General features: G+C 41.7%; 1 protein-coding gene across 1 annotated transcript; it reads right to left on the bottom strand.

Moving 5' to 3' along the window:
* Positions 1 to 11,385: 11,385 nt before the first annotated feature.
* On the bottom strand, positions 11,386 to 19,178 carry LOC137095442 (parvalbumin beta-like). The gene is made up of 5 exons (XM_067462117.1): positions 19,104 to 19,178; positions 18,549 to 18,616; positions 14,611 to 14,743; positions 14,003 to 14,112; positions 11,386 to 11,941 (listed from the first exon to the last, which is right to left on the bottom strand). The coding sequence occupies exons 2-5, from the start codon at positions 18,607 to 18,609 to the stop codon at positions 11,916 to 11,918; spliced, it is 330 nt and encodes a 109-aa protein (XP_067318218.1). The 5' UTR covers positions 18,610 to 18,616; positions 19,104 to 19,178; the 3' UTR covers positions 11,386 to 11,915.
* Between the last annotated feature and the right edge of the window lie 501 nt (positions 19,179 to 19,679).

Here is a 19,679-nt window from a genome sequence, read left to right as displayed (position 1 = left end):
GGAGATGAGCACCACACCCCAGAGTTAGACATGACTGGACTTAATGTCAGGGGACTACCTTTACCTTTACCTTTTAGTTGTTTTTGCTATGAGGGGCTGATAACCCAGCAAACTATAAAAATCCCATGAGGCTTCAGCAATGGCAGCTGATGTTGTGTCAAACTGCATTAATTCTACAATGTAGATGCACCATCTGTTGAGTTGCTAGAGCAGACCAATATGACAACCCATTGGAAATTAACAGGTTTCTTCTCTTCTGGAGCCTAGCCTATCTTAATATCTTCTCCATCTTTCATCCTCTGGCAAGCTGAGAGATACCAAAAATGATGCCTTTACAATGTACATTTTAGTTACCCAGATCCAGATTGAATGTAGAATGTGCTCACTAAAAAGATAATTATTCCATTTTCTCGTGGCATTTGGACCGATTCTGGTCAGTAAAAAATAATAATTCTATCTTTGAGAACCATCGCGTTTGAAAGATCAGCAACAGACTTTGAATTCTACTCCTTGCAGCAGGAATACACAACTAAAGCACTCTCAAAAGATGCTCTGTTCAAAGACCTCCAAAGAAGGAGAGTCCTCCATCCTCCAGTCAAGAAGACCTTCCTAATACTTCAGCAGACTCTCTTTTCTTGGAATTTGAAAAAGATTTCTTCGGTTCACAAACGTTTCTGCCTGTTTATGGACTAGTTTGACTTATTTGTGGTTTCCTCAAAGAGGCAAAAGAGAAAACGCAGAATAAACATTAGATAATAAGTTAATATTAAAGAGGCAACTGGGTACTTACTTCTTGGTGAGCTGGACACAGATGTTTCTGTCCTTGGAGCTGGTTGCTCCCCTTGTAATGGTTCCCAGGGAACAAAGGAACAGAGCTGGATTGATCTCCGGCAGAATTGTACCTTTGGCTTCCAGTCACCTGCCCAATTTATATAGGTTTCAAAAGGTGACAATAGCTTCTTGGGTTACCTTTTCATGGATTAGATGCTCAATTTGAGCCCCTGCTCAAATGTCTTGCTTAACTAATGAACTGGGTTTCTTTCCTCTCCGATTTAAACCCAAGTATGATATTGTAGAAAGAACTGCAGGCAGGAAATGAAGGCATTGGCTTCAAAAGTGGCCCAAGACCTTTTGCCGCCCGAGGTGAAGGCCAAGATGGTCTCTTCTCTATTTCACACCCAGAAGTTGGCTGGACTCTTGGCTATTTGCGGCTGATGTTTCGTGAGCTGACGGATTTTAACCGAGTTTTTGTCTAAAGTTTAAAGAAGCTTATCCAAGGTAATGGATCCTATCCAGAGGAGGATAGCACAGGCATGGGCAAACTTCGGCCCTCCAGGTGTTTTGGACTTCAACTCCCACAATTCCTAACAGCCGGTAGTTTGCCCATGCCTGGGATAGCACATTGGAGAGATCCTTTCATATTTGGGTTAAACCCTGGGATGGATTCACCATCCCACTGACATGGAAGCCATTTAGAGCTATTGCTGCAAATTTTAATTTTTCCTAGGACTGGCAAAATGCCATGTTTACTCTAATCTAATGTTCACCTTTTTTGACTAAATTATCCGCCAAAATTAGGGTGCACATTAGGTAAAGGTAAAGGTTTTCCCCTGACATTAAGTCCAGTCGTGTCCGACTCTGGGAGGTGATGCTCATCTCCATTTCTAAGCCAAAGAGCCGACGTTGTCTGTAGACACCTCCAAGGTCATGTGGCCGGAATGACTGCATGGAGCTCTGTTACCTTCCCACTTGAGCAGTACCTATTGATCTCACATTTGCATGTTTTCGAACTGCTAGATTGGTAGAAGCTGGGGCTAACAGCCGGAGCTCATGCCGCTCCCCAAATTCGAATCGGCAACTATTCAGTCAGCAAGTTCAGCTGTGCCACCGGGGGCTCAGGGTACACATTAGATTTGTGTAATACAGTAATCTTAGTGTTGAGCCAAAGTAAAAAGGGAAACTGCTTCAGGAGCTCCTGGAACTCCAATTTGATGACATTATCTCCAATTTAATGGCCACTGCTCAATGCTATGCTATCCTAGGATTTGTAGTTTGGTGAGGCAGTAGCATTCTTTGGCAGAGAACCCTCAAGACCTTATAAAACCATATGAACACATTTTCTTTAGTGTCAGGAGTGACTTGAGAAACTGCAAGTCACTTCTGGTGTGAAAGAATTGGCTGTCTGCAAGGAAATTGCCCAGGGAACGTCCGGATGTTTGATATTTTACCATCCTGTGCGAGGCTTCTCTCATGTCCCCACATAGGAAGCTAGAGCTGAGAAGGGAGCTCACCCCGCTCCCTGGATTCGAACTGTCAACCTGTTGGTCAGCAGTCCTGCCGGCAGAAGGGTTTAACATATTGCGCCACCAGGAGCTCCCATATGATTTCATAATAATGAACTATGGCAGCTAAAGTGGATTCATTCAACAGCACAGATGTTTCCCAAGATTTTATTTTCCATTAGCCGTCCCCTGCCACACGTTGCTGTGGCCCAGTCTGTGTATATGTGTTTTGTGTGTGTATACATGTGTATATGTGTGTGTGTATATTTGTGTATATGTGTATTTATGTGGTTATGCGCATATGTTGTAATGTATTTTATGTATATATATATTGGCTTTTTAAGTCTCTTCCGCTGTGTTTTTCAATGTTTTTATGAGTGATGGTCACTTGTTGGCTTGATACGTTTATTGTTTCCAAATTTAGTGTCAATTCGTCCAGTGGTTTTTGAGTTATGTTAATCCCACAAACTAACATTACATTTTTATTTATATGGACTAACCGTCCCCTGCCACGCATTGCTGTGGCCCAGTCTGTGTATATGTGTTTTGTGTGTGTGTGTATTTCTATATTGAAATGTAAGGGAATGGCGTCCCTACCTTCGGGAACTTGCCAAACCACTTTGAATCACCAGAAGCCCAAATAGTTAGAAACAAAAACACAGGTTTATTTTGAACTGCAGTTAGAAGGCGGACAGACAACCCATACACAGAGTTGTGTTGTTACTAAGCTGCCGCGCGCTAATGGTGCTGTTTCAGAACTTATATACTCTTAAGCAAACATTTTGCAATTATGTCTCAACGTCTATGTCCTGTGGTTATTCATTACATATCAATTGTTATGTCTGTGGTTATTCATTACATATCAATAATTATGCTTTAGTAAGCAACTGAGCTATGCACCCCGTTTATCAGTGGGTGCTGAGCAATCACCTAATCCCATTATCTATAAGAGTGGACTTTGTGACCAAGCTAAAACAATTATGGTGTCAGCCCCAGATTCTGTCGCATAAGGACAATATTTTCAGACATGAGTAATTTTGAAAATGACATTTTCTGAATTCCCTCTCAGTAATATCTTTTTTATTTTTTGGCTTTTTAAGTCTCTTCTGCTGTGTTTCCCAGTGCTTTTATGAGTGATGGTCACTCATTGGTTTGATATGTATATTGTGTCCAAATTTGGTGTCATTTCATCCAGTGGCTTTTGAGTTATGTCAATCCCACAAACGAACATTACAATTTTATTTATATAGATTGCTGGAATTTTGGGGTTTTTTTAAAAGGAATTTTAACTAGGATGCAACACACCTTTTCTGGCCAAATGACAAAGCGTGCGCATCACCAGCAAATATATTTTGGGTTTCATGGTTTTGAAAATTGAGTTGTGCATTAGATTCACTGGTGCATTAGACTCTACTAGTATGGTAGAAGCGTAGACCACATCAGGGGTTTAGATGATCCATTTGAGCTTTAGTGTGACCATCAGGTTTAGAATCTTAAATCCTACATCCATTATTTCATTACCCCAAGTGGCAAAATCCTAGGCAGCCAGTGATCTGACCAAAGTCCCTTAATGAATTCTGAGGATGAGGTGCCCAAAACAAGCTGTCTGGAAGCTGTTTGTCTTGACTAATAATGGATATGAAGGGGGATGAGCTTTGTGGTAGAGCGCATGCTTTGGGTGTAGCCCATCTCATGTTCAATTACTGGCATCTCTGGAAAAGGAAGCACCTCAAAGAGACACTGCTAGTTGGGACAGACTATTATTATGTGCCTGCAAGTAACCTCTAAGGTTGAGAGAGTGTGACTTTCCCAAAGCCACCCAGTAGGTTTCTATGTCTAAGTGGGGATTTGAACCCTGTAATTTAACATTCAAAGCATTATATCCCACTGGCTCATCTTCTAGTGTAAAATCTAGATTGACCAATTGTTGTTGTTTATTCGTTCAGTCGCTTCTGGCTCTTTGTGATTTTATGGACCAGCCCACGTCAGAGCTCCCTGTCGGCCTTGGCCACCCCCAGCTCCTTCAAGGTCAAGCCAGTCACTTCAAGGATACTATCCATCCATCTTGCCCTTGGTCGGCCCCTCTTCCTTTTTCCTTCCATTTCCTCCAGCATCATTAGCTTCTCTAAGCTTAATCAATACGAAACACACTCAGATCTTTCATGTGGCAGGATGGATCTTGTTTTTCTTATCCCACTTCTGCCACCAATAAATATGAAATGCACACACCTAAGGTGATGCTGGCAGAAATCCTCAGGCAGGGGGGACCTTTACTTTATCATTCCACCTTGCCACCAGTTGTGTAAAAGATGAGACTTTGTTTATTTGAGAGTGGACTCCTGTTTATGTTACTTTAATATGTGTAATCCAATGCAACAAATTTATCTTTGGCTCCATGAGATCTTCAGCTTTCTCTCTTCTAGAGAATCTTCTCTTAAATAAGTAGTCATAAACACTCAGTATTTAAACTGAACAGAAACAACATTTATTTGAAGATTTCTCAGGTTCACATATGCTTGGCGGTTACACAGTATCTTCATTTAACTCTTGGTTCTTCTTGAAACATGTAACTGTTACTATTAACTATTAATATTAGGGATTGACCAATGGTCTGATTCAATTCTATGGTTTGGCATAACAGTGTGGTTTAGCTTTTCATGAATTAAGCATGGATTCATGCACCGAGCCTCTCTCTACCTTCTTGAGAGAAGATAGTGTTCTGTGCCATTTTCAACTAGCCACTGCTGTGTTGGAACCCTAAATGATTGTTAATCGTAACTACGACTGAAATAAGCCAACTTCAAGTTTTTGTGTGCCTTTAAGCAGTTTTTGATCTATGCCAACACTAAGGCAATCCTGTCGTGGTGTCTTAATGGCAAGATTGATTTGGCAGGCAGTTGTCTTTGCCTCTGAGGTTGTGAGTGTGTGATTTGTTCAAGATCATGAAGTGGGTTTCCATGGCTAAACAGAGATTCGAACCCTGATCTCCAGAGTCATATATATCACAGCTTGAAACTATCTCCTTTGAATTAATCATACTTAAGACCGACGGCATCCTGATTCTGATCTAATAGTAGATTACAGCTCCTTTGAAATGTAAGTGATGGATCCCACATTTTAGGAAGACAGGTAGAATAAAAATTAAACGAACAAATTACAATAAAAGTAGTTCACAATATAATAGATAGGCACTTTGGAAATAACATTGATACGAGTAGCCTGTTTCCAGATGTCAAAAGCAGCTCTTGTAATCCTTCCTCCAAATATATTTGAAGACCATTAATTAACTGAAGTCAACTATATCGTAAACATACAATTGTGTCCGGCAGGAACATGGTAATGAGATGTTGCTGCACAAGGGCTATTGAGAATTGTGCCCTTTAAGCTGGAAATCGGATGCCAAGGTACACTCCAAAGTGATACCGGTCCTATCTGAAAGGTTGGTTACGAAAGCTAAAAAGAACTGCATTTCAGAACGAAGTCAATACTTCTGGATAATGATACAGGTGGCAATCTACAGTTACTTGCATTTATTTATTAATTGATGACACTCTTCATTTGAAGCGTGGCTTTCTGTCTGCCTTAATTAGAATGCATGAAATCATCCGGGACCAAGACCACTAATAAAAAAGGGCCTCTTAATTACACACATCGGAACACGAAATGCATTTAGGCTTGCTTAGCAGGCTAAATGCTAACTCTTTGTCTTAAACCACTGGCTTTTGGGAAGCGCCGCCACTCTTGATGCCTGACTGCGATCAGTCAAAGAAACAAAACAGAAGGCAGTTCAAACAAAGCTAGAGTGGCCTTGGCATTGAAGCTGAATCTCACTACGTTCTGGTTAGCAGTAAGGGTGCCATTATTTGTGCCGCCTCCCTGCGAGCTCCTCTTCTGAATTCAATTGCACTTCATAAAAAGAGATATGTTTTACGAACCCACAGAATCTCTTAATGGACTGCAGAGATGGACCACTCCATATTTCCAGAGGCCAATAGAGACATTGATATAAGGCAACAAATGTAAATGATGCCCTTCTAACGAATGCAAACCCTTCTAACGAATGCAAACCCATTTAACAGATGAGAACCAAGCAATGTGAAAATATGGAAGTGTTATCGAGAAATAATAAAAAATATAAATTATTATCTGTGGGTATACAGACAGCACATTGGATTCCCCCCCCCCCCCCGTCTGCAACCTCTCATACATTTCATTTGAATGTTGCTTTACATTTTGAACTCCAAGGAACAATGCTGCAGAGTGACCACAATCCCCTAGCAATGTCTACACACGTCTAACAATGGAGCAAGCCAGAGGTCACAGTGAAATAGAGCAATTTAAAATGGCTGCGGACAGTGAGAGCCAAGCTACAGATAGCAAAACCTGAAGTGTGGGTACCAAGTTCCGATATGCGGTTACTGGTACTGGTGACAGGCCGCCCTGGTGAGAAAAAGAAGCCCAATATTCTTGAATAAATGTCAGCAAGTTGAAGAAGAAGCCACCAAGGTGTTTATTGAAATCAGCTGAAGTGATGTCAGGCCACAGTAATCCGCCAAAATGAACTGAGATGCCATAACATTGCAAAACAGACATTTTTATACACTGCAGTCTTTTGAAATTCTTGCTCCCACTGAGCTGGATCCACCTTTACCATGACTGGCTAGGCGCCGCTGACATCATGGAATAGCTGAGGGAGGATTCCCTGCAAAGATGGGACTGCGGCACTGGCTGGCCAATAGGAGATCAATCCCTGCTCCTAATGGTGAATGAGGGGCAGGAGAGTCCAGGAGACAAAGGAAGGATGATGGGTCTTGAGTGGATTATTGGGTCCCAGCTGAGGGACAAACAAAGGGAGCCATCAAATTCCATGGGTTTTATTGTCAAAAAAATAGCGATAGGAGTCCTGAGCCTCTGGCGCTGCTGTCCAGTGAGTCCAAAAGCAGAAATATTGTCCATTCTGATAGTTTGAACAATTTAAATTACAAACAAACAATAAAACAACATTTATGTTAAAAGAGTATAAAACATAAACGATTAGTTAAATAATAATATAAGAACAATACATACATCATTAAGATCAACCATTGTCTTAGATACAATGTAAGAGACGCTTGATAAACTGGTTGTTATTGGCTTAAGCTGGCCCCTGCGCAGTAGATATTACCTTTTAAGCAATCACCTTACCCTACATTTATGCCATGTATATATTTTAAAAAACCAGATCAGCCCATGCCATGTGATGCACTCAGAAACATGCCCTCCCAAGCCAAGCAGTTATTTACTCAAACAAATCTCTTGGGAAGACAAGTGGACAAATGTCAGCATGCTGGAAGAAGCAAACACCACCAGCATCGAAGCAATGGCTCTCCACCATCAACTCTGCTGGACCGGCCATATTGTCCAGATGCCCGACCACCATCTCCCAAAGCAGTTGCTCTATTCCGAACTCAAGAATGGAAAACGGAATGCTGGAGGACAGGAAAAGAGATTTAAAGATGGGCTCAAAGTCAACCTTTAAAACTTTGGCATAGACACTGAGAACTGGGAAGCCCTGGCCCTTGAGCGCTCCAGCTGGAGGTCAGTTGTGACCAGCAGTACTGTAGAATTTGAAGAGGCACGAATGGAGGGCGAAAGAGAGAAATGTGCCAAGAGGAAGGTGCGTCAAGCCAATCCTGACCGAGACCACCTTCCACCTGGAAACCAATGCCCTCACTGTGGGAGAAGATGCAGGTCCACAGTCACCTACGGACCCACCAGTACACTGACCTTGGATGACTATCCTATTGGGACAACAAGGGATTGCCTAAGTAAGTACGTGACTCAAACAGGTCTTTCTCATACGTGCTAGGCAGGTATCGCTGTGCATTTCCCCTTTTGCTGGCCTTAGACAAAAGGCCTTGGCATCCCTTGTTTGACAGTAGTTAGTTCTTGACTTGGGTGAGGCTCAGGCTAGGCCCAGGCTAAAAGGTCAAATATCTTTTGTGACAAGGTTTTCAGTAAATGTTAGCAGTTACCTTCTGCTATAAATATATGAAATACAGGGCATGAATCTTGATTAAATGTACACACCATCTAACCTGTTGTGGTTGTTAATCCTTCTACAGATTGGCCACAACCCAACCCTTATTATAGCATTCCAGCCTGATGTCCTTGGCAAAACTATGAATTCCCTGATTATAAACTATCTTTTATTACGGGCCGGGGGGGGGGGGGGGTCATGTTTGACAACAGTGGTTCTAGGACTGCAAGTGTATGACTTGCCCAAGATCACCCAACAGGTTTCCATGGCTGAGAGGGAATTCAAACCATAGTTTCCAAACTTGTAGTCAGATGCACAAACCACTAGGCTATACTGGTTCCATGGGGTAATGTTCCTTTTGTATATTGGAAACTCCTGGGGGGGGGGGTGTCACCTCTTGCCTTGAGTGTGAAACCCAGAAAGTGATGGAAACAGACTAGAGCAGGACAAGAGGTGAGTGATATGGCTGTATTTTAAAAATAAGTTCAAGTCCAGCTTCCACCTCATCTGTAGATATTTGGGTAGACCAGAGGAGCCCTGGCACCATGCCTTCAGCATCAAAGCCAAGGGAGGCACCTCTGCGGCTGCTGTTGCTACCACTTGATATACTTTATCCGTCATGATCATTAAACAGAGTGTCAAATGTTGCCCAGGGTCTAGTAACACTATCTTGTGACCTCGATGCACCATGCAATTGTCTAAAGATGTTTCTGGCTGCTGTCAGCAGCATAATCATGGAGGGCGATCTCTGGATTGCTGAATTATTCAGGTTTTCTCTGTTGATTCAACAATAACGCTGGCCCTAAAGGTTAGAGGATGATTAAAGGTATAGAGACCCTCTCTCAAGAATGAGTTAAAAAGTTGTGAGTAACAGAGACACGCACAGAGGGAGAACCTGGTTGTATATCCTATTACCAGCTCCTCTTCTAGAGTTCCAGCATTATTGGCCATTGTCTTAAAATAATTATCAGCCCAAACTCAGGGACGCTGGTGAACAGAGGAAGCTTACGCTGCAGCGTTGTTGGAACTAAGTTGGGTAAACCCAGTTATCCCCTCTGAGTGTAAAATGGGTTCAGAGAGAAAACAAAACATATTTTCTCACATGTGGCTGATATATCTAATTCATTATCAAAAACTGTAGTAATAGGTAAGTAGATAGCTAGAGGAGTTCTAAAAATATAGTAGACAGATTCATCTATGGGAACCTCTAGAAAATGATGGCTATTCAGCCCCTCTGTATGGCATTGGAAGGATCCTGGGTTCTTGCATATAGAAGTGTAAGTACACCTTAAGCTTTGGTATAGATTGTGCCAGTATTTTCTTCAGTCATTGTGAAGATCAGTATTCATTTCCACTCTCCTTAGTGGCCAAAAGTGCCTCTTTCAGTAGTCCTTCTGTTGTATAATTTCAGCATTCGCAAGAACCATGGCTTCAGGGCCCAGCGTGTCTAGCTTCCAGAAGGCCAAATTAGACACAGATGGGTTGGAGGCAAAATCAGAGGGTTATTCTCAATGGCCAGAGAGGATGTCAGCAGAGGACTGACAATTGTAAATAAAGAGCATATTTATTGGATTTTGACAGCTATTCATGACTCTTCCTGCCTTCCCAAGCGAAAGCAAATTCGTGCAGCCTTGCCTAGTTTGTCTGTCCTTACCAATGAGTATCATTTGGCTTCTTGACCACACTCTGACACTGCTTGGCCACAGTTTTCATCCTTAAAATGTTGAAGGGTGTGCCATAATAAGCTTGTTTTGAACCTATCCATGGGATACTTGACCGAGGCCCCATCTACACTGCCCGATAAAATCCAGATTATCTGAACTATATGGCAGTGCAATCCAGTTCAGAGCTGGTCTTTGCACAGCAAGGTAAACCACTGTGCTGCAGAAAAATCCTGCCAATCAGAAGGTCGGTAGTTTGAGCCCGGGTCAGGGTGAGCACCCACCGTTAGCCCCAACTCATCTGCCTATCTCGCAGAAATGCGAGAAGATAAAATAGGTACCGCTTTTAGCAGGGAGGTAATAAAGGCGCCCTTAAGGACATTGATTAATTGGAGGAAAGCTCTTCAGCATAGAAGAACCCCCCTGTAACTGGAGTCGAGCACAGACTCCAAGATGCTGGAAATAATATGGGAAAAGCTTCCTTTACCTCTGTTTGTGTTGCCTGTCTCTGTTAATTGTATAATTGGCATTGAATGTTTGCTGTATGTGTGTTCTGTAAGCTGCTCTGAGTCTCCTTCAGGGTGAGAAGGTTGGTATAAATACTGTAAATAAATAATAAGCAATAAAATTAATCTGGATTATTTGCTTTGATAATCTGGATTATATGGCAGTGTAGAAGAAGCCTAGGAGATCTTGGGAGTCATTCAAGAACAGCAATTCAACGTGTTATGCATGTAATACCTTTGGGTGAAATAGGAGTGCCATCAAGTGGCCATAGTTTCTAAAAAGCTCAGTTCGCTGTAATTGGGTTTCAATAAGTGCGTGAAGCTGGCTCTACACTGAAGAATTAATGCACTATAACACTACTTTAACTACCATGTCTCAATCCTAGGGAGTCATGGGATTTGTAGTTTGGTGAGGAACCAGTACCTTTTGGCAGAGAAGGCTGAAGACTTTGTAAAACTCTTACGTTTCATGTATTGTCGAAGGCTTTCCTGGCCGGAATCACTGGGTTGTTGTAGGTTTTTCGGGATGTATGGCCCGAACATGGCTTCTAGAACATGGCCATACAGCCCGAAAAACCTACAACAACCCTTTCATGTTTCCATACGATTTAGCCAAGCATGGATGTATGGCATCGAATTGTGCCAACCTGTAACTTGCCTTGAGTCGCCGTATGGCTGAGAAAGGTGGGCTATAAATATCGTAAATAATAATAATGTTGAATGGCATCAATTCTTTAATGTCGATGCACCCTAAGTCCCCATCACTTAAAAAACAACACCCCTAAACCATACCAGAATTTGTCCCAAACATGACAAAGTCATTATGGTTTGATTACCAAATAGCCTCTTGTTGTGTAAGCAAAGGAAGAAAACAAAGCAGACCCCAGGAAGCCACATAAGGAAAGGACAACTGCAGAAATTGTGAAAGATGAAGTCACTTTATAGGTATGAATGAACAATTCCACCAGTTTTTGTACAGCAAGGCATTTTGTGAAGCTGGTTATGTAAAGCTAAGACCAGTCAGAGCATTCCCTTTTAAGCTTTTTTGTTGAAACAAAAAAATCAATGTGATTTTTCTTGTCCTCTATCGTTTTTGTATCGGCTAACCTTTGATTCGGAGATCTCTTTGAAATCTCCCTTTTACAGAGTCTTCCTAATAACAGCGCCTACTGCAAATGAAACGTCAAAGTTCACAGTCCCACTCCGAAGGCTTCCAACTTTGTCTCGGATGTTGAGCCACTTTTCATTACGAACTTACAAGACTAGACAGTAATAAAGATCAAACAGGGAGCGCTTGTGAGTTAACACAATTCTCCAACAAGAAGAAACAAGATACTGGCAACTGTTAATGCTGTTTCACTGTAAAAAAAGGTATAAAGAAATAGTCAACTTGCAGTAAGAAAGAGTGTTTTACAATATAATCAGCTTGGTCTTCCTCTTGTCCACTTTAAGCAGTAACCATGGCTATGAACTCTAGAAAAGAAGGAGAGAAAAAATAGGTTTCATTACCTTGGAAAATAGAAAACATTTCTCTCAACGTTGCAGTCGCTACTTTAGTTCTGTCTGGATTGGCCACATACAAAAGGGATTGTGGCTTCTAAACCATTACTGGTTTTATACAGGAAAGACTAATTTTCACAGCAGCTACTTCTGTTGCTTTTCCCCACTTTAATTACCTCCTGATTAGACTACTGTAATGCGTTCTACATAGAGCTGCCCTTGGAAACTGTTCTGCAGCAACAAGGAATGAAAATTCCAGCATCCAGACCACTCTTTGACTGAACCAGGGCCCTTCAACACAGAATATCAAGGCAGATGATCCAAAATATCTGCTTTGAACTGGATTATCTGAGTCCACACTGCCATACATCCAGTTCAATGTGGATTTTAAATAGTTGTGTGGAAGAGGCCCCAATTAAACCAGCTGTAAAAGCTTTCTATTTGTTTCTAAATGTCATCCAAGATCCAAATTTTAATATGCAAAGCCTTAAGGAGCTTGAGCCCCGAATTTCAGCCCTCTCCCTGCATCCGCCTCTTCCTGTATGAGTTTCCCTGGAACATGAAATCTCCTGTGGAGTCCCTTGTTGTGGGACCCATCTCCAAAAGAAGCTGCATTGAACAATACTACACTGCCATACACAATCCAAATTATCTATTTGAACTGGATTATATGGCAGCGTAGACTCATATAATCCAGTTCAAAGCAGATAATCTAATTATATGGCAATGAAGATTCAGTCTCAAAGGGCTTTGGGGATTGAAAGTGCTTTCAAATAGGCTTTTGAAATGGACTTCCATTTATTTTTAAACAATGCTTGCTCCGTTTTATTGATCTCTGCTTTGAGAGTCATTTTCCCACAAGTGATTAACAGCATGTTATTGTGCAGTTTATTGCACCTTGCTGTTTTATGCCAGTGGCATATTTGGTATCTCCAGGCATTATTCTGCTTTTCTGTTTGTTGTACAAGCATCCTTTTCATGTGAGATATAGAAACATAGAAACATAGAATATAGTGCAGAAATATTTCTGGAAAAATGACTGCTTTGTGTATTCAGCTACATTATGATTCTATGATTCTATGATTTTTTGCCTTTTGAATATGAATGCACTCTTTTAATTGTGATATTGTGACTGGGATTCAAACAGACAAACATCGCAACGTATTGTCAAAGACTTTCATGGCTGGAATCACTGGGTTGTTGTAGTTTTTTTTTGGGCTACATGGCCATGTTCTAGAGGCATTCTCTCCTGACGTTTCGCCTGCATCTATGGCAAGCATCATCAGAGGTAGTGAGATACCTCTGAGAATGCTTGCCATAGATGCAGGCAAAACATCAGGAGAGAATGCCTCTAGAACATGGCCATATAGCCCGAAAAAACCTACAATAACCCAAACATCGCAATCTTTGGAGTTCTGCTGTTGTGGCCCCAGCACCACAAAATAAGGTTTGGCAATGATAACATCTATTCTGGGTTGTTGTAGGTTTTCGGGCTGTATGGCCATGTTCTAGAAGCATGACCATACAACCCGAAAAACCTACAACAACCCAGTGATTCTGGCCATAAAAACCTTCGATAACACAACATATATTCTATTATCACTTTGAGTTTCCTTTGTGGAGAGAAAAAGCAGGGCACATTTCACAGACTCCACGAAGCAGAAACATAACAACAACAACAACAACAACAACAACAATACGGGAACATTGTGCAAGGAAGAAGTACAATGCCGGTATATTCCCGTTTTCACAGAAAATGGGATTGTGGTGCTACCAGACTATGGCACAATAATGTCCTTGGTGGGCAGAGAAGCAATATATCAATAAGAGCAAAAGGTGCAGGGTCCCTATATCTTTTGCATTTGACCACCCTACTCTTGCAAGAGACTTGTTTGTACTTCTGGATATCAGAGTGTTCCTTCAAATCTACTGAAGCCCCTCTGAATGGGCGATCATGCTTGGTTACATATGGATCAGCGCTCCTGAGATGATCATCAGAAATAGAGGAAATAGCTTTTAGGGGTGTCACCTTACCATCAACTCCAATTTTGCCATCTCCGTCAGTGTCACCTGTGTTCAGGAAAACCTTGGTCTCCTTCTCAGTCAGAGTTCGGGCAGATGTATTAAAGTTCTGCAGGAATTTCCTGGGGAAGAACAACAGGGTGAGCGAAAAGGCAGCTCCCTCTTTTGCAAATGAAGGCATTGCTCCATAAACAAAAACCCTACTCCCGCAAAAGGACCCCCCCCCCAGTTGCCCCCGAATTTGTGTTATTGAATAGAATGAGACACTGAAAATTATCCACACCTGGAATGTTTATTTGCTGTGTTGACATTTATTTGGCAAGTTTCTTTGAATGCCTGAACTTTATTATTAAATGCTCCTTCTACATTGCTATAGAGCAGATAATCCACATTATCTGCTTTGAATGGAATTATATGAGTCCAGACTACTTTATAATCCAGTTCAAAACAGATAATCTGGATTTTATAGGGCAGTGTAGAAGCGGCCCTTGTTTCTTTACTGCTTCCTCATACCCCTACCACTACTTTCACACGCTTCCTTTTGCTTCCCTTTCCCTCTTCCCTTTTTCCCTTCCTCCCCCTTCTTTTGTCCCCATCCCTTTCCCTTTCCTTTTACTGACATCAGTTCATCCTCCTCAATGAATCCGCTCTTGTCCTGGTCGAGGATGCCAAACACTTTTGTCAGCTGATCCTTCGATTTGCCGTGCAGGCCTGATTTGGCAAAGAAGGTCTTGGAGTTGAACGAATCCGGGGCTTGAAGGAAGAGAGAGAAAAAGGAGCAGAAGGTGAAGCATGGGAATGCGAAGGAATAAATAACGCAACAGGCTTCATTCCTATGAGTTACCAAACCAAGGTATATTATTCTAAAACATGGGCCCTCAAACTAAACTAGTGTATATGTACATATGTGTGTGTGTGTGTTTGTGTATGAATACACACACACACTATATAGGCAATCCCCAAGTTACAAACATCTGATTTACAAATGACTTATAGTTAAGAACGGCCTGCATTATTTTGGTGCCTTAAGTCCAGCCTTAGAGGAGGGCAAGGACAAACCCCCCAATTGAACAGACTTTTCCAGGCAAACTCCTGTCATAAGACAGGAACAACTGGAAGGCACACACAATATATATACATAGCATTGGCTATATGTGAGTAGTATAGATATGAGTCTTTTAAGAAATTATTTGTTTTCTTTGACATTGTTTTCCCTTGACAATAATGGCCTGATTCCTGTATCAACTCTGTTATTATTTTTTGTTTTTTTATTTATCGTGTCAGTATCAACCAGACGATTTAAGGATACTACATTAAGCAACCTCCCCTGGCCTGACCCCTCCAGACCTTCTGGAGATGTCATTCAGTCCCAGTGGCCAGCAGAACGCATCTCTTTTTTTCCCAGGCAGCTGATGCCCATTAAAATAGGTTGGGGAGTTAGGGTGGTGTCATATTTGTGACTAAGTAATGAGTGTCAATACCAGTTATCTAAATTTACCCCTTCATAGCTGTTCCGTACTCACAATTGCTATTTCAAGGCCATCTACACTGCAGAATTATAGCAGTTTGAAACCACTTTAACTGCTATGGCCCTCTCTCATATAGAATCCTAGGATGTGTAGTTGTTCTGGCAACAGAACTCTCTGACAGTGAAGGGTGACAAAACTACACATCCCAGGATTTATTATTATCGAACCCTTGGCAGTTAATGTAGTGCCAAACTGCAGTGTGGATACAGCCTTGGTCACAATTTTGGCACAATTGACATGATTATCATTCCTTTTACAATCAACTTAAAGGCATGTGAGAAGGAGGTCCCAATCATAGCACAGGCAAATCACATTTCTATGTATTTCCTAAACATAAAAAGGTAAAGGTTTCCCCTTGACATTAAGTCTAGTCGTGTCCGACTCTGGAGGGTGGTGTTCATCTCCATTTCTAAGCCAAAGAGCCGGCGTTGTCCATAGACACCTCCAAGGTCATGTGGCCAGCATGACTGGTCAAGTGGTACCTATTGATCTACTCACATTTGAATGTTTGGAACTGCTAGGTTGGCAGGAGATGGAGCTAACAGCAGGAGCTCATCCCGCTCCCCGGATTCGAACTGCCAACCTTTCGGTCAACAAGTTCAGCAGCTCAGTGGGGGGCTCCTTCCTAAACATATTATCTAGCAAATATGAAGGATTGTATAACTCTAATTTAAGTCTTTCCCAAGTTCTGTAAACACATTGTAGCATTTTAGGTATTTATTTAATGAAGGTTTTACTACAGGCAGCTTTTGCCTAGTATATTTTATCTATTTGTCTCTGGCATATTGGACAGTTCAAATGCAGAAATTATTTTCCCCAAACTTTGAGGTGGGAACATGCTAACTCTGGGTTATGTTTCATTATTGTACAATCATTTCAAGATGTGTTAGCCTGCTACAGAAAAAAAAATCTGGGTTTTGATGCCTTTGTTTAAGAGTGAATCTACATGGTAGAATTAATGCAGTTTGGCACCACTTTATTTGCTATGGAAGCATGAGAAATGTAGTTAGTGAGGCACCAGACCTCTTTGGCAGAGAAGGCTAAAGGTCGTGTAAAACTACAACTCCCAGGATTTTACAGCCTTGGCAGTTAAAGTGGCATCAAACCGGACTAACTCTACAGTGTAGATGCAACCTAAATGAGCTACAATCTGATGTAATAAATGTCTTCAGGTCTTTGAAATGCTACAATACTCTTGTTTATTTGACATAGGGATATGAGTTTCATGCACCAGTGAGACATGTGTGACTGATTCATAACAAGAATTGCTCTAAAGCAGGCATAGGAAAACTACGGCCCTCCAGGTGTTTTGGACTTCAACTCCCACAATTCCTAACAGCCTACCAAAACACCTGGAGGGCCCAAGTTTACCATGCCTGCTCTAAAGCATCCATAGAGTGTTAGAGCTGAAAGAGAACACCGAAGGTGCTTCTACACTGTAGAATGAATGCAGTTTGGCACCACTTTAGAGCTGTGGAATCATAGGAGTTGTGGATTGACACAGTCTTTAGATTTTCTTTGCCTCACCAAACTACATCTTCTGGGATCCCATAGCAGTAAGCCATAGCAGTCAAACTGGTGTCAAACTGCATTAATTCTTCAGTGTAGATTCACTGTCCAGGCACATCCAGAACCACCTGTTACATGTGGATAGTGGCTTGGAATGACAGCTGGATCATGAGAGCAGCTAGCCTGGATTGTACTGAGGTCAATGGAAACGTATGGGCACATCTTTGCAGAACTAAACAGTAGTGTTCTGTTCTTTCTCTTAAGAGACAATGAAGACAGAAAACCAATCTGCTAAATTGCTGTCAGCAATAATGTGGAAAATTAAAAACAAACATCAGCACAATCCCTGCTAGAAAGCTTAGGTTGGGCAGATAGATAGATAGATAGATTAAATACTGTTATGGCTGGACACGTTAAGCATTAAAGATTACAAAACTCTTCTGTGTAATTTAGCATACTGTTCTTTGCAATTAGTGTTTTGCCTGTTAAGATTCCAAAAAAGTTCCCCAAATGATTCCTGACACTTCTGCTGCATCTGTTCTGGATCTACACTGTTAAATTATGAAGTTTTGGGGTGCATATTAATTGAACTGGATTATAAATATGATTCTACACTGTCATATAATCCAGTTAGCCTGCTTTTATTTTCGTGTCAGGAGCGACTTGAGAAACTGCAATTTGCGTCTGGTGTGAGAGAATTGGCCATCTGCAAGGACGTTGACCAGAGGATGGTTGGATGTTTGATGTTTTACTATCCTTGTGGGAGGCTTCTCTCATGTCCCTGCATGGGGAGCTGGAGCTGACAGAGGGTGCTCAACCTGCGTTCCCCGGATTTGAACTGCTAACCTATTGGTCAGCAGTCCTTCTGGCACAAAGGTTTAACCTATTGCACCACCGGGGGCTCCAGCCTGCATTCTGAAACTCAATGAGCTGGAAATTACTCATAGGGTGCATCTACATTGTAGAATGAATGCTGATTGACACCACTTTAACTGCCATGGTTCGGTACTATTAAATCCTGGGATCTGTGGTTTGGTGAAGCAGAGATTCCACCTGAACATTAGGAAGAACTTCCTGAACTGTGAGAGCTGTTCAGCAGTGGAACTCTCTGCCCCAGAGTGTGATGGAGGCTCCTTCTTTGGAAGCTTTTAAACAGAGGCTGGATGGCCATCTGTCAGGGGTGCTTTGAATGCAATTTTCCTGCTTCTTGGCAGGGGAGTTGGATTGGATGGCCCATGAGGTCTCTTCCAACTCTATGATTCTAAAGATCTTGTAAAAGGACAACTCTTTTGGTTTAATTTCTGTTTTAATCTATATCATCTTGAGGTTTTGTATTATATATTGCATTCTTTTTAGCGCTGTTCGCTGCTTTGAGTCTCAGTTAAGAGAAAAAGCAGCTTACAAATTACAGCAATAATAGCATTGAAACACAGTGTTGTCAAAACTGCATTTGTTCTGCAGTGCAGATGCACCCAAAGACACACAACAATGCAACAAAAAATTTTCAGAGAGACATTTACCTTTGCAACTTTCCAGGCCTGCTGCAATCTCAGCATCGGTCAGAATACCGGCTAGAGACATGTCAAAGCTGGGAAGAGGAGGAGGGAGAAATAATTAGCTGACAATAAAGACAAATATTAAAACTATAGAGGGAAAAAATAAAATTTTGGGGCAGGAGATCATCTGTGTATGGATGGCTGCAGCTGCCGGAGCAGATGAGGCAACGAATGACATGATTGCTTGACATCTCAGTCGAAAAGCGAGAAATACAGTCCAAGGCAAAAGCGAGCTCCCATTCGGAACCAGGCAGCAGAGTTCCTTCATCCGAAAGATTTCAAATCCTCTTCTCCACCCAAGTCATAATATTTTATTTTTCACATGATGCATCTTTGCTTCCTTTTTCTCGCAGCATCGATTTCTCGGTTTCTTGCAAAACCCCAAATCCCAGATATCAATGTTTTTCTTCTTCATCATCATCAACTGATTCTTTGGTGAGAGAATCTTGCAGGTTTTCAATTTCGCCGATGGCTCCAGGAGATAACTAGAACTCTTCTCGAACAAGAAGCTAAACTCACCTTTTAGAGTTGGCTTCCAAAGCTGAGAGGAATAGGCAGAAAGATCTCTCTTCTCTTAGGTTCCTGGCTTGGGGAGAGACCCTGTCTTATATAGACTATAGTTAAGATCCCCCAGGCCTTTTACAGAAGTCCTGGGACCACGTCATTGCTCAAATGCCCCGGGGGATAAGATACTGTAGCTGACAAGACCTGCTAGCTAATCAAATTGATATTTATATCCCAAAGGAATGTGCATCGGGTCTTAGACAATATAACAGGTTTTCGAGCCGCTGAAATCCTCTCCCAGGCTTCGAACGAGGAGAACACGATTTCATAACGTGGAACTTTTTGAAAAAATATGTCTCGTTCTCAGGAGTGTCAATTAGATGTTTGTCGGTTATTTCAGATCCAAAATAGACCAAGTAGATGCAGCAAAGCTGGTTGAAGGCTCAAACTGTTCCAGAGCATTTTTGCAGAAGTAAATATCTAGTCCAAACTCTGCCTAGAATATACCATATTTACTTGCTCATTTTTTTGGGCTAAATTACCTTGCCAAAATTAGGGTGCGCATTATATTCATGTAATATGGTAATCTTA

The sequence above is a fragment of the Anolis sagrei genome, chromosome Y (assembly GCF_037176765.1).
Source record: "Anolis sagrei isolate rAnoSag1 chromosome Y, rAnoSag1.mat, whole genome shotgun sequence".
NCBI lineage: Eukaryota > Metazoa > Chordata > Lepidosauria > Squamata > Dactyloidae > Anolis > Anolis sagrei.
Note: the sequence above shows the minus strand (reverse complement) of the source record. Positions and strands in the feature narration are given on the sequence as shown.

What these genes read in the sequence shown, in the direction of transcription:
- LOC137095442 (XM_067462117.1), bottom strand. Translation starts at nt 18,609, where the DNA reads ATGTCTCTAGCCGGTATTCTGACCGATGCTGAGATTGCAGCAGGCCTG. An exon ending in AGGCCTGGAAAGTTGCAAAG is followed by an intron (nt 14,744 to 18,548) that starts GTAAATGTCTCT and finishes TCTTCCTTCAAG; the next exon opens with CCCCGGATTCGTTCAACTCC. An exon ending in TGGCAAAATTGGAGTTGATG is followed by an intron (nt 11,942 to 14,002) that starts GTAAGGTGACAC and finishes CTTCTTTTCTAG; the next exon opens with AGTTCATAGCCATGGTTACT.